Consider the following 12957-nt stretch of genomic DNA (forward strand, 5'->3'; position numbering starts at 1 on the left):
GGAAGGGAGAGAGAGAGGGAGAGAAACATTCATCAGTTGCCTCTTGTACGCATCCCAACTGGGGACCAACCCGCAGCCCAGGCATGTGCCCTGACCGGGAACCAAACTGGTGACATTTTGCTTTTCAGGACAACTCCCAACCAACTGACCCACACTGGCCAGGGCTTTTTTTAATAAATCTAAAGTTCATACACAGTGCAATGCAAGCATCTCAAGTGCATTCTTGCTGAGCTTTGACACATGAACACATCTGTGTAACCCAAACCCCCACCGACATCTGGAACTTTCCACTCACCCCGAAACTCCCCTCATGCCCTTCCCAGGCAGCCCGCCTCCCCTCAGAGGCACCCCCTATTTGCCTAGTTTCCATTATAGACAAGTTTGCCTTGTCTGGAGGTTCTTGTGAAAAGAATTACGCAGCCTCGAGTTGTGCGGGGGTCCCCAGACCACCCGCAGGCCGGATGGTTTGCTGGAGGAGTCGGAGAGCTCCGAAAGGCTGCCACGCGTCTGCACTTCGTCACAGGGAAGGAATGCGGAGGCTTCAGCTCGGCCAAGGGAAGGGCCCGGGGCAAACTCCAGCAGAATCCAGGCGCTCCTTCCAGGCGCCCCCTCACCCAGCAGAGCTGCACTGGGACTTGCCTAATCCTCCCGTGGTGACACGCCAAGACCTGCAGAGTGACGTCACCCGGGGGAGCTCCCTGGGGCCTCGGGTCCAGGGCTCGGATTAAAGGTCAGCCAGTTAGGCATGCGGTGCCCCTGTGACTGACCTTGGCGACTCAGTCTCGGTGTCCCCGGGCGTCATACCGACTGCGCATGGCCCAGGGCCCCAGGCCTGCCAAACCGCTCACTGCGGGCAGGACGCCCCAGGGCCTCAGGGTCCCGGAGCTGGCGGAGCCCCCCCACCCCCAGCCAGTCTTCCTCGGGGGCGTGCACGTGTGAGCAGCCCAGCCTGCCAGGCCCACCCTTCCTTCCACGGTGGGAGTTTCTGTCGCTCCACAGGCTGTTCTGAGATTCATGGGAGGGTGGGATGGGCCCTGGGGCCTTTCCTTCTCGCTGCAGGGCTGTGGTCATTGAGCAGACGTCCCGCGGCTGTTTCGCGGGTCTGCTGTTAGCAGCCGCCTGGGTCACTTCCAGTTTGAAAAACTCTGGGTGGCTGAAATGACTGGACAGTCCCGCAGAGTCCTTTTGGGGAGATGCCTGGGAGCGGAATTGCTGAGCACAGGGCAGCGTGTGTTCCGCTTTACAAGCTGCCACGCCTGCCGCTGCTCTGCGCCCTCCAGCACTTGGTGTTATCGGTCTTTCTAATTCCCCAGTCCTGGTCGGTGCGTGAGAGGTGGTATGACCTTGTGGTTACTTCCATTTTTATAAATCCAGAAAGGCCAACATTTATTAGAGATGTTCGAGGGTCTGTTTCTTCCTGGGAGCTGAAGACAGGGGTCAGGGACCCGATTCACCCTGTGGCTCTCCTGTTTTCCCTTAAATGGGGGAGAGAAGATGCAGAGAAGGAGGAAGAGAATTTCCTAAGGGAAGGGGCTGGGTGTGACTCTCCTCTTCCTCCTCCTCCTCCTCCTCCTCCTCCTCCTCCTCCTTCTCAGGACATCCGTGTGTCCCTGCTGTCCCTCCCCACTGGGGTCTGGCTGACATGTGCCAATGGCCTTACAGTTTGGGGCCAGCAGTGGCGACTCTGTGGAGGTTGCAGGCGGCCTCAGTTCATCCTGCTTGTCCTCCAGGCCGAGCTCCCTTCTAGGGGCCAAGTTACGGGTTTCCTGCCTGTGCTGTAGAGCTAAGGGGCTCTCGGGGTGGTGCCTGTGCCGGGATGGGGTCCCTGGGGTGCCCCCATCTTTCTCCTGATAAGCTCTCTAGCCTTGGGTGGTTGGAATCCCCTCAGCTGTAAGATGGGAGTAACCCCCCTTCCTGTCCGCCCCCCCAGGGTGGGCAGGGGAAAGACGGAGTGCACCTTGGGAAGGACGGGCAGGCGTGGCAGACCGGAGGCGCCCGGGTGGGGACGGGAGGCAACCATGGCACCCTGGGCTTTATCCCGCTTTCTCTCTCCGCAGAAGTCCGCTCAGAATTTGATGAGATCGACACGTCCAACCCAAACTGTGTCGTAATTGCAGATGCAGGAGAAAATTTTTCTTATCAGAACATGAATAAAGCCTTCCAGGTGCTCATGGAGCTGGAGAATCCTGTACTCATATCGCTGGGGATGGGGTAAGTGGGCCCCGGGGCAGGTGGCTCTGGGTCTCTGACTCACTGAACCAAGTAGAGGGGGAGGGAAGTGTGGGCGCGGGGTGACTTCCTCTTCCCTCCCTCCCTCTTCTTGCTTTTTCACTCCAATTCTTCCCTCCTTTCTTTTAATAATTTTTTAGGAAATCTGAATCCGCAGGAGCTGGTTGGTCCAGCTTCCCTGTGGGCCCTGGGCCAGGGGGTGGGGGGGCGTGGGCATGGGGGCATCGGGGAGGGTCATCACAGACAGCCATTGTCCTTGGAGATCTCAGAGGGCAAGTGTGATCGCCCCAAGTTGAGAGCCGAGGACAGGAAGGCCACTTGCAGAGGACACAGCGCAGGTGTTGAGAGGTGGTGCTGGGAGACCCCTAAGTCGTGAAAATCGGGGCTCGAGCGCCTGTGGGTGGCTCTGGTCCAGGCCCCTCGTCTCTGGGTGCAGAGCGTGGTCTCTGTCGAGTGGTGATTTTGTGACCGTTGTTTCTGTCTGAGCCTTTAGCATTTCTTCCTTTTACAAAAGCTTGTTGGTTATTTTTTACGACATCCTTCACCACCAAGGCAGCACGTGGTCATTGAAGAAAAATTAGAGAGCGCAGATGCACAAGTGGTAGCAAATGCACAGTCCGGTTGCACAAGGAAGACAGCTGCTGACACCTGGGCGTGCGTCCTTCCCAGTGGCTGCCTGTGCACAGAGGCCGTCACCAACGGCCATGGCCCCTCAGCGTCAAACCTCACCGAATCTGGTCACCTGTTTCTTGTGTTGAGCAAACTTGATTCTGTGAACAATTTTCTGTGCAGTAACTAGAGAGTCCTGTGACCTGGTTGTCCCTCATGGGAAATCCTGTGGCACTTTTAACCCGCGCCCGCTGATGGGCGTTTCGGTTGTTTCTGATTTCCTGCCGCAGGAAGGCCGTGATGAGCCTCTTGGGGTTGTGGATGAGGTGCGTTTTTGAGCGGCTTGATGCCAAAGTGCTTCCCAGAGAGCTGCGCGGGCTTATTCTGTCGTCTGCAGGGGCAGAGCCAGGGTTTCCGGGTTCCCGGCTCTCCATGTTGCAAGGACCCTGGGCCCCATCCCCACTTCTCATGCCAGGCAGGACCTAGGCCACCAGCAGGGAAGGCTTTCCCAGCCAAGGTGCCTGCCCAACAGGACCAGCCCTTCGAATAGACAAGGCAGGGGCTTTTGACCTGGGCACCAGCCGCTGCTGAGCATTTGATGTGCTCGACATCGTCCAATTCCACCCACAGCCTGTGGCCAGCAGACAGTTTCATCGCCACGTGACAGGTGGGCACGTGGAGGCACGTGGAGGTGAAGGAGGTGTTGGCGGGGCCGGCGGGGCCAGCGGTACCACCCACAGCCTGTGCCCCACACCTCTAGGTGACACTCTAGAGCAGGTGTGTGTGCCCACACATGAGCTTACTTTTTTTTCAAGACATGTTTAAAAATTGGGAGATTTTACATAAAATGTCTTGATGTCTGGGTTCTTTGAAAAATCAGATTATTGGCCAGCCCTGGGCCCCACACTGCGGAGCACAAGGCAGCTTCGCCGGAGCCCCTGCCGCGTCGGGTCCGGCGCAGCAGCCCCCGCCGCCCACTTCTCCAGGCTCCAGAGTCGGCTGCCTTTGTCTGGCGCTGTTTGTATACGTAGTAGAGAAACGTTTCTTCATGGCCATGTCACCATCAGAAGAGGCAAACAAAAGACATTTCAAGAAAGAAAAGAGAGGATCTGTTTGCAACTAAAATATTCTAGTGTGTTTATCATGAAGATAAACTGTGTCCTGTATTAGTGAGGCTTCTCCAGGAGAACGGAACCAACGGGACATGCATACGTATAAGGTGGGGGCGGACTTGACCGTGGAGGGCAGGCCAGCAGGCTGGAAACACGGGGGGGTTGCATCGTGAGTCCGCAGGCAGCTTCCTTCTTGCTCAGGGAGATCAGACTTTGTTCTGTTCAGGTCCCCTCCCGGCCAGAGGAGGCCCGTGGTCTGATGGAGAGCCATCTGCCTTACTCACAGGCCACGGATTTAAATGTTACTCTCACCCAAGAAACATCCAGACTAATGTTCCACCAAATATCTGGGCAGCTTAGCCCAAGCCTGCTTACACGCCGTGAACTGTCAGTGCCCTTGGGTAACCTTGCCGCCTGCTGCCAGGAGGTCACTGCAGACCACAGAACCCGGCTTGCTCAATCATTTACATCCCGGGCTTAGTCCTTGAGGCGTCCCTGAGGTGACCGGCTCATCGCTGGAAAGCAGCCTTATTAAGGAGCTCCATTATAACTCATTTATGTTAGAACCTTTGTCTTGAAAATTGTCTCTGCCTCTTAAAAGCTACTCCAGATTATGGGTAGTAGTCAAAATAGGTATGTTGTTGAAAAAGAAAAAAATAGGGTGTCTGTTGCTTTTGCTTTGTAATTTCTTCCGTAACATTCAGTAACAGGCTCGTTTGTTTTGCAGATCAGCAGTGAGTGGGGTCTCTGCGTTGATGGGGTTCTGACTTGAGTTCGGGGTTGGGTGCTCAGGAACAAGAGAGAAAGGGCAGCTTTCGGGCGAGGTCACAGCGTCTCAGGGCAGCCTGCGGACCCGCGAACGCTGCCATCATGTCCGCCCTAGCGGGGGTCCCTGATGGTGAGGGGCTGTCCTCCACGGGCGCAGGGCCGGGCGGCGCCCCGGAGGAGGCCGGACGGCGGGCGCTCTGGGGCAGAATGTCCTGCTCGGGAAATGGAGTGATTTACATTGGGCATCTGTCTGGACTGCGAGTGGGAATTGCCTTTGTAATTTCTTCTGTCACGCTGCCGTCAGAAAATGAAGCTGTTTACGCGACAGACTATGGAAGGTTAACGGCTCTTGTAGGAAAGGTCAAGCGATCGTTTTGAAGGGAGGCTGTGCTGAATGACCGCAAGAGCAGGGGAGGAAAGCGTAAAATCCCTCTAACTGCTCCTCCCGGCTCTCCCTGTCCTTTCAGCACCCAGGGTCCCTTCTCTGTGGCTGGTCCCTCAGGACGCAGCCAGGCCTGCCGTGGCTTTTGTCACGCCAGTAACGGAAGACAAACACATCGTCTCTTGAGTTCGGGGAATAACCTGGGCTTTTGTATTTAAAAAAATGAACTTCGGTACTTGTATTTACTGTATCTCTAAAAAGGTTTTAGCTCTCAGATGGCCTCCAAGGTGCCTTCTTGTTGTCTTGAATGAATAAGAAATTTAAAAAAAAAAAATGGGGCACTGTAACAATAAGCTCAGACCCCGTTAGAAAAGAAATATTAAGGTTTCTAATTTTGATTTTGAAAGTCAGCTTTTTCTTTACACTCTAAAAATTCACGTAACAAAGACAAGGGTTTTTTTAAATTTTATTTTTTTCATGACAGTTTACATTCAGTATTATTTTGTATTAGTTTCAAGTGTAAAAGACAAGATTTTAACGGAATATTCTAAGCTGGGTTTTCAGTTTTTTCCTCCCATTCAGGACTCAATTTAAACTTAAGAAAGTCCAGGTTTCTGTCCCTTTGGAAGAAAGACTCGCGGGCACGTGAGACAGGCACGTGGGTTGTGCCTTGTGGCTCTCCCTGGAGGGCTCCAGAGGGGAGGTGCATGCAGCTCCGGCCTCCTCCAGCCGGGCCGGGCAGTGGGCCAGCGGCCCCCAGAATCCTCGGCTCCAGACAGAGCCGTGCCTGTCGCAGCAGGCTGGCGTGGTTCGGTCACTTTTTCTTTGGCTTTTGGGTGAGCCGCTGCCTCCGCACTCCCGCAGCAGGCATCAGGCAGAGGGCGAGGGGACGAAGGGTGGCTCTCGGGGCGCCCGACCAAGGCGGTGCCTAGAGCAGCATCTGTCCCCGCCCCCCCTGCCGCCGGGGTCGTCCGTGGGGGGCTGCCGGTGGATTCTGAGAGGCTCCCAGGCTGGGACCCTGGCATCCCCTCCCTTCGTTGGAGGTCTCGGCTGCGATGTGTCCTTCTCTGGGGCGCCCTCTGGTCTCCCGGCCCCAGCCTGTCCAGCCAGTCAAGCAAAGTGCGCAGAGCACATGGTTCTGCTTGCCGGCGCCCGGACCCTGCCCTTTCGTACCTGTTCGTGGAGGGAGGCCTGGGTCTGGGCAGGTCCCTGGGTCCCGCACCGGGCTGTGAGGGGGCCGCGTCCGGTTCATGGAGCCGACCGCAGGGACCGCCGGCCCCAGCACCCAGCGTCTCCCCTTCCCTCGGCCACGCTTCGCTTCCCTTGGCCGTGCCGTATGACTCTGGACCGAGCTAAGGAAATTGTCCTCCTGAAGCATGTACTGTACAAACAGGGAAAATAAAAACACAGTCTTAAAAGACTGTATGAATGCAGAATGCACGTGTACATCCTGGGTTTGAGACAAGGGCAATTAACAACCTCATAGTCTGTGCTTTGGGGTCATCCTTTAGAAGGGGGAGCATTTGCAAGTCCCGACCCTGTTAGCGGGTGGCAGTTCTCTCTGGACACGAGGCACCTTCCTGAACCCGTGCAGTGTCCCAGCTGGAGCATGGCCTTGTGGGGTGCCCCGTAGGGCACAGAGCCTTGGACCCTGATGAGGAGGCCTGGGGTTCATGACAGGAGGCACTCCCACGGCGTCCACAAACGGGCTCCGGGCTCTGCGCCCACTTGGCGGGGTGAGTGGCAGGGGACCAGCCCTCATCAAGGCCAAGGGTTTGGCTGAAGCCCTGCAGCCCCGCCTGTATCCGGCCCACAAGCTCCTGCAGCAGTGGCGATACAGACCCAGGACGGAGCATGCATGCCGCTCCTGAGCGTGGGCGCCTGGGTGCCGCGGGCCGCATGCTACACAGAGAGGGGTGGGAGAGTCCTGGGCGCAGTGGAGCTGGGGGTACACCCAGTTCCCTCGCCGCAGACGGGGCACAGCACAGGTTCCAGGCCCACAAACTGCAAAGACCCACATCCCCCTTCCTCCCCACCTCACCTCTTCTTGCCTATTCTTCATTCTCAGTCTAGGGGAGCAGTTGTTTGTAGCAACATTCTCTCATTTTTTTGAGCAGTTTCCCCATGCTAGGCATATGTTAAGAACTTTGCATGTGTTATTTTGTTCAAGCCTCAGTACAACACGTGAAGTAGGTACTAGGGCTTTTTGGGCCCATTTTATAGGGTAGGAAACTGAGGCCCAGAGGGCTGACGCAACCCAGAGTCCCTCAGTTAGAAAGGAGCAGAGAGGCTTTGACCGCAGAAGCCAGAGCACTTCTCTCTTCTCCCCTTTGGCCCTGTGTGCACACGTGATTTAACGTCTCCCAGGTTTTGGGGGCCTAGGCCAGGGGAAGGGGGACTGGTGAGGTGGCTCTCCCGAGGGCCCAGCCGTCTCTTTCCCCAGTGAGACGGGAGACGTGTCTGTCTTCTCACAAGAGCATCTGGCGCCCATGGAACCTGGCACGTCTCTTGACCTCTGGCTAAGAGACCATGCGGCAGGCATGAAGAAACTATTGGAGTTTTCTCCTTCAGGCAGCCATTGGGGTTAATCGTTAGCGATTAGGGGTTCTGTGGACCCACTGTCCTTTCCCAGACGCAGGTCTCCTGTCTCCGTTAGCAACTGCGTCCATCTGCCCTGTGCGTCCCCTGTTAATCACCGTGGCCGAGCCCCCACAAAGCCGCAGCAGGGGCCCGGGAAAGGCCCGACTACAAGCTGATGGCCCGGGTGTCCCCAGCCCGGGCATGGTGGCCCGCCACTGGCCATCCCGGTGCGGTGCCTGAACTGACCTGCACCCTGACCCCACCCCCAAGGACAGGCCAGGACAGCTCCTCTGGGCGCTTCCCGGGGCCTGGGCTCCACTCACTGTGTCCCTTTCCGCTTGTTTCTAGACGCTACTACAAGGTGACCTCCGGCCTGATGCTGGACGTCGGTGGCTATGTGAAGGCACTCGAGGTACCGGCCCTGGTCTGTCCGAGCCAGCCTCAGGCCTCAGGGTGGCCCGGGATGTTTCCGGTCTTCCTCGGGGAGGGGGGGTGCTCACTGTTCGAATCGCCTTCCATGCCTTCGGGCAGGCCCTCCTACTCGGGGCCCCGCGCCAAGCGCTGGAGCTCGGCCTCCCAGCTGCCCGGGCCAGTCTGTTCTCCCATCCCTCCCTTTCCCCCGCGCCCCCTGTGCTGGCCCAGCTGGCCCCCCCAGCATGCCTCCGCCACTCGGACCGTGGCTGCTGTGGGCAGGAAGGGGGGCCCTGGGCCTTTTCCCCTGGGGGGCCGTCACGGAGCTGGCCTGGGCAGCGGGGGGGGTGGGGCAGCAAGAATACAAGTGAACACACCAGGCGGGGTGGCCCACATGGCGCTTGGCGCCTTTGCCAGCTGTGAGCCACGTCCCCCCACAGCTGGGTATTTGAGCAGATGGCAGGGCTCCCGGTGGGGGCCCCGCGCATCCCGGGCATTGCCGTGTGGCGTCCTCACGCCCTCGCCTGTCCGGCTCCTGAGTCCTGCCCCTCGGAGGCCCCTGGCCCCCAGGCGCATGTTTGGGGCTCCTGCGAGAGGCCTTCCCGGCTGGTTGGTGTCCTGCTCTCCACCCCAAACCCACACCGCGTCCCTGTCTCCCCCAGTACGCTTGTGGGATCGAGGCCGAGGTGGTGGGGAAGCCCTCTCCCGAGTTTTTCACGTCTGCGCTGCAGGAGATGGGCGTGGAGGCCCACCAGGTAGGTGGCCCTCGCGGAGCGCGCGTGCGGCGGTGTCGCCTGGGGCTTTGAGGGCGCAGGTGGCCGGGCAGCCACGTGTGGGCCCTCCACTGCAAGGCCTGATTTGGCTGGAACGGGGGAAAAGATGGCATAGAGGCCCACCGAATGATTTAACCGGTTACATTGGTTTCACCTAAGACTGGGAAACAGATGCCCGTGGCTTTTCTAAGCGGCTTTGCTTCCCTCAAAGGCTAAGAACTGAACGTCCTTTCAGTGCAACAAAACTCCGTCCCTGGGAAGACAGCGCACAGCACGGTTGAAAAGATGCGTAAACACAGCCATGCCTCTGGCCACCTTTACGTGGTGACTGTTTTGAGACAGATTGTCTTCTGAACACACATTGTTTTTTTTAAATTTTATTTATTTATTTTTAGAGAGGGGGAGGGAGGAAGGGAGGGAAACATCAGCGTGTGGATGCCTCTCGTGCGCCCCCCACTGCGGACCTGGCCTGCAACCCTGGCATGTGCCCTGACTGGGAATCGAACCTGAGACTCTTGGGTTCTCAGGCCGGCACTCAATCCACTGAGCTGCACCAGCCAGGGCTCCGAACGTACATCTTTAAAAGATAAAAAGCAGTCTTGATTTTAGAGTCCACAGTGCCCCTCCGCCCAGGTCACATGCAGTTGGTCCCCTGCAGCTGGCGGTTTCCCGAGAGCATTGCTGGGGAAACGGGGACCCAGGCTGCCCTGCTGCCTGTCTGGGACGAGGCCCCAGGGCAGGGCGTCAGTAACCTGTGGCGAGGCTGGTGCCCCAGGGCCACCATGGCCTCACTACTGTTGGACCAGAACTTGCCATGGGAGCTGCAGTCCCAAGTGCTGGTCTCTCTCGATGCTTAGAGAATGACAGCCCATGGCCACCGACGTCGGGGACCTCTGTGCCCCAGCCCCCCTGGCTGTTCATAGACAGCAGGAGCCACAGAAACCCGGGGTCCCCAGGAGACACCCAGGAAACCCCTGTGAGGCTGGTTGAGAAGGAGAGGCTTGTGTGGAGCGGATGAAGCCTGCAGGAGTAATAAGCCGGGTTCATGGGTTTGTCTCATAGGGCGGAATTTCTTCTGTTATGGTGACAAATCACATACAGACATGCACAAAAGCAGAGAGACTGATACAGGGACCCCCCCATATGTCCTCCCATCACCAGATCGGACAATTAAAAGATTGCCAAATTCCCTTCTTCTACCCCTTTTCTTTCTTTTACTTTAGTTTTTAAAATATGTTTATTGATTTGAGAGAGAGAGGAAGGGGAAGAGAGAGAGAGAGAGACACATCCATTGTTTTCCTTTTGTACGTGCCCAGACAAGAACGGAATTGACGGCCTTTCTGGCGTGTGGGACGATGCTCCAACCAACCGAGCCACACCGGCCAGAGCCCCTTTTCCTTTCTTTTACGAAATTTACTTTTCTTTTAAACTCTGGTATTTTAAAAGCAAACTCAGACTTACTGTGACTCTATCCTTATTATAGTGTGCCTTTCAAAAATAAAAGCTATTTTAGACACAACCTCACAAAGCTTTAAAACACCGAATGGCCAGGAAATGCACAAAAAGGTGCTCTGCCTCGTGAGTCATTAGGGAAATGAAAGTGAGAACCACAGCGAGGCCCCGTCCCACACCCACTCAGGTGGCCGGAATGATGAAAGCGAGCGAACACACCAAAAGCCCGGAAAACAGCAAGCGTTGGGTGAGGATGTGGAGACACCGGAGCCCTGATGGGGGATACTAGTAGGAATGGGAAGTGGAACGGCCTTTGTGGGAAACAGTTTCAGAACAAGTCAAACATAGACTTACCTCGTGGCCCAGCAGCGTCCCCCGCAGGCATATGTCCAAAAGAACTGAAACAGGTATTCAAATAAAACCTTATGCACGAGTATTCGTAGCAGCATCATTCACAGTAGCCAACAGATAGAGACAATGCAAATATTTATCCACAAATGAATGGATAAATGAAACGTGGTCTAATTACACAATGGAATATTTCCGCTAGAAAAGGCGAAATGCTGCTAAACGCTACAATGTGAGTCGAAAACATGGTAAGTGGAAGAAGCCAGTCACAAAGGCCACGTTTTACATTATATTTATGTGAAACGCGGAAATGCCCAGAATAGGCAAATCCGTGGAGACGTAGAACAGATGAGCGGTTGTGTAGTGTGGGGGCCGGGGAGGGGCCGCGTAAGGGGCGTGAGGTGCCCTTTGGGAGTGACAGACACGCCTGGGAGGAGACGGTGACGATGGTGGCACAGCACTGCGAAGAGAATGGGCTTCGTGCCCCTGATCTGAAACTTTCACGTGGCTACATTGGTCAGTCTGGTGTGTATCACAATGAAAAAAACCCACCCCGCAACATCAGTAGTAACCCCTTAGTGTGGATCTAATACCAATCCACATTTTTAAAATTATACTGACCCATACTTGAATTTCTCTGTCTCAGAAACGGTCTTCTACATTGATGTGTTTGAATCAAACCCAAACAAGGTCTGCAGCGTCCTTGCGCGCGGCTGTTTTGTCCCTTGAGTCTCTGTGTAACTTTCCACTGTGAAATGCGGCGGCTGCCTGTGCAAGCAGCGCGAGCGGCACAAGGAACCCCCGCGAACCCGGCACAGAGCTTCAGTAGTTGTCAGCTCAGAAGCCACTTTTAAAAATGGTTTTTAACGGTTTGTGTTGACATAATTGCACATTTGTAAAAAAGTTGCCACAGCAGTAACAAGGAATTCCCATATGCTCTCAAACCAACTTCCCAAGCGCTGACAACATCTTACAGAACAAGCAGTGCGGCTACAAGACTTTCTGCAGAAGGTCTCCCGGCGAATTCACCTGCCTGCCTCAGTCACCGGAGACCATCCCACCTGCACCTGGTCGGGGCCACTTGCATTTGGTGGCCGTGCCTGTCAGGGCGGTCGGTGACACGGGCTGCGAAAGAATTCACAAAGGGAAGACGTGCAGAGGGTAAAGGTTTTGTTTTTATTTTCCCGAGTGAGCGAGAGGACGAGGTGCGGGGAGAGGCACCAGCCCCGGCGTCGGGGCTTCGCGCTTTCATTAGGGGACAGGGCGGCTGGTGCAGCTGGTCTTGTATAGGCTGCGTCGTGCTTGGATGTTGTCTTTGGGGGCAGGGTCCCGTTGGTGGCTGTGCTCCAGTTTGTTCTGTGTCGTAAGTTCCTGGAGCCTCTGCGCATTCAGGGCATTTGCAGAAATTTTCTAGTCCTGAGGGTAAAGGCTCATCAAACAACTGGGGCCAGTCCTGTTAGTGGGGTCCAGCCAGCTCTGGCCAAGAGGGCCCAGAAAAAGGTGCCCTCTGCTCTCGGGCAGTTCCTCAGCCTCCCTTTGTCTCTCAGGACCGTGGCGGTTTTGAGGAGTACTGGCCAGGGGTTTTTGTAGAATGTCCCTCAGACTGGTTTTTCCTGATGTTACACATCTGGGGCGGGAACCTCACAGAAGCACCGCTGTGCCCTCTGGGCCCATCCCCTCAGGAGGCAGGTGACCACGGCCAGGGTTCTCCGCTGTGAAATGACTATTTGTCCCTTTGCAAGAAATAAGTATCCTGAGGGAAGGGTCTTGGCTCTCTGTAAGTACCCTCTTCGTCTTGTTCTCTTCCCTCCTAATCTAGCGTCCATTGATAGTTCTTACCTGAAACAGCCGTCCCTGCGCTGTTGGCCAAATGGCGGGTTCCCGGGCCCGGCCTTCCGTCTGCCCGCTCCCCTGCCTGCCGGCGCCGGCAGCCTGGTGGGGGGTCTAGGAGCTCGGCCACAGTCCGGCGCAGCGTTTTGAGGGCTGCTCTCTAGGTGGCCCCACAGACTGTCCAGGTTACGTCTCTTCCTGCGGCGTCAGCGGCTACGGAGGATGGGTCCCCGACTCCATTCACCCTTTCTGGGCTGCTAAGTGGCGATGTTTGAATTCTAGGGTTCCTCCCTCGTTTATCCCCCGGTTACTTCTCTGTAGGAAAACATCTCACCAATTCTTTGTTACCCCGAGGTACAGTTTGTGTAGGATAATTGCCTGTTTCTTTCCCATATTCATTAATATTCAAAATAAGTCGATTCTCTGACATCCTCCCCAAGTGACAAAGGAGATTCAAAAATAC

The 12957-nt window shown here is 56.1% G+C and overlaps 1 protein-coding gene across 2 annotated transcripts in view; it reads left to right on the top strand.

Annotated features, from left to right (window-relative positions):
• Nucleotides 1–12957, top strand: part of LHPP (phospholysine phosphohistidine inorganic pyrophosphate phosphatase) — a 75861-nt gene that overhangs the window by 13364 nt on the left and 49540 nt on the right. The window contains exons 3-6 of one of the 2 annotated variants that reach the window (XM_054581665.1): nucleotides 2058–2211; nucleotides 8029–8092; nucleotides 8754–8846; nucleotides 9076–9257. In XM_054581665.1, coding sequence (XP_054437640.1) covers nucleotides 2058–2211; nucleotides 8029–8092; nucleotides 8754–8846; nucleotides 9076–9087 — 323 coding nt within the window. In that variant the 3' untranslated portion in view covers nucleotides 9088–9257. Of the gene's footprint in view, nucleotides 1–2057; nucleotides 2212–8028; nucleotides 8093–8753; nucleotides 8847–9075; nucleotides 9258–12957 lie in introns of those variants that run through there. The other variant, XM_054581664.1, reaches the window with a different exon arrangement.

This window comes from Pteronotus mesoamericanus, unplaced genomic scaffold (genome assembly GCF_021234165.1).
Source record: "Pteronotus mesoamericanus isolate MK-2021 breed Mesoamerican mustached bat unplaced genomic scaffold, CSHL_Meso_final contig_657, whole genome shotgun sequence".
NCBI classification, from domain to species: Eukaryota; Metazoa; Chordata; class Mammalia; order Chiroptera; family Mormoopidae; genus Pteronotus; species Pteronotus mesoamericanus.